Source organism: Austrofundulus limnaeus, unplaced genomic scaffold (assembly GCF_001266775.1).
Source record: "Austrofundulus limnaeus strain Quisiro unplaced genomic scaffold, Austrofundulus_limnaeus-1.0 Scaffold2294, whole genome shotgun sequence".
Classification (NCBI taxonomy): Eukaryota; Metazoa; Chordata; class Actinopteri; order Cyprinodontiformes; family Rivulidae; genus Austrofundulus; species Austrofundulus limnaeus.
The window spans coordinates 9,945-11,020 of record NW_013954696.1 but is presented as its reverse complement, the minus strand read 5'-3'; the positions used below and the strand labels follow the sequence as shown (position 1 = coordinate 11,020).

At 41.1% G+C, this 1,076-nt stretch overlaps 1 protein-coding gene across 1 annotated transcript in view; it reads left to right on the top strand.

Annotated features, from left to right (window-relative positions):
* Positions 1–1,076, top strand: part of nt5dc1 (5'-nucleotidase domain containing 1) — a gene marked incomplete at its 5' end in the record, with an annotated part of 22,944 nt that overhangs the window by 11,949 nt on the left and 9,919 nt on the right. The window contains 1 exon segment of the mRNA XM_014034780.1: positions 489–586. Within this exon segment, the coding sequence (XP_013890234.1) occupies positions 489–586 (98 nt within the window).

The window sequence follows — 1,076 nt, the reverse complement described above, 5'->3', positions numbered from 1 at the left end:
ATATATCGCCTTGCTTACAGTATCGCAATATATCGGGATATATCATATCGTGACCCCTCTGTCATGATATGTATTGTATCGCCAAATTCTTGCCAATACACAGCCCTAGAGCTTGTGTGTCGATTTATTCTGATGAAGGAGGGGTTGAATTGAGAGGTGAAACCCTGGARTTACTGGTCCATCTTTGTTCCAGCTGTGGTCACGAGYTTTGGATCCTGACTGAAAGAACCCTAACCCCAAGCAACCAAAGTGAGCTTCCTGTGTAAGCTGTGTGGACTCAAGCTCAGAGATAAGCTCCTGTTTGGGCCACTGTGAAGAAAAAAAATGAGGAGGAAGTTGTTCTTTTCTTCTAAATTTTGAGATTAAAGTGTTTGATTTACAGGAAAAATTAAACGTTTGACAGAAAATTTAAAATGGTTTTTCTTTCAAGCTTGTCTTCATGATTGGAGTCCAGTTGTGACTGCAGTGCTGCCTGCTGTTTGTTACAGGCAGGACTTTGAGGAGCTGTTTGATGTCATCATCACAAACGCTCTGAAGCCAGGCTTCTTCTCCTTGGTACCCCAGCAGAGACCCTTCAGGACCCTTGGTGAGTCTCATGTTCACCTGGACTTTCTCACCTGTAGTCCCCCCTACCACCTGAGTGACCACCTCACCTAATGTTACACCAATATCTGTACAAATTATTTCAATATAAATATGTTTTTACTCCCAAGGTCCATTAGCTGTGGCAGCCATCTTGAACCGAGTTATTCAGTTGTAAATTTAATCCAGGCATGGTCAGTCCTGGTCCTGGGGGGCCGCAGCCCTGCATGTTTTACATGTTTCTCTGCTCCAACACACCTGATATGAACAGATGATTATCAGGCTTCTGCAGTACGGAGGACCAAAACTGACATAATTAGAAATAAAAGCAGAATTATATGAACCACTAAATAAATTCACATAAAATACACCAATTAAATTTAAAAAAGAACGTTATCTCCTGTTTTATATTTTAATTGACTTTCATATTTATTTTTCCAGGTTAGTTCCAACAACTTAGTCTCTCTCTCTCTCTCTCTCTCTCTCTCTCTCTC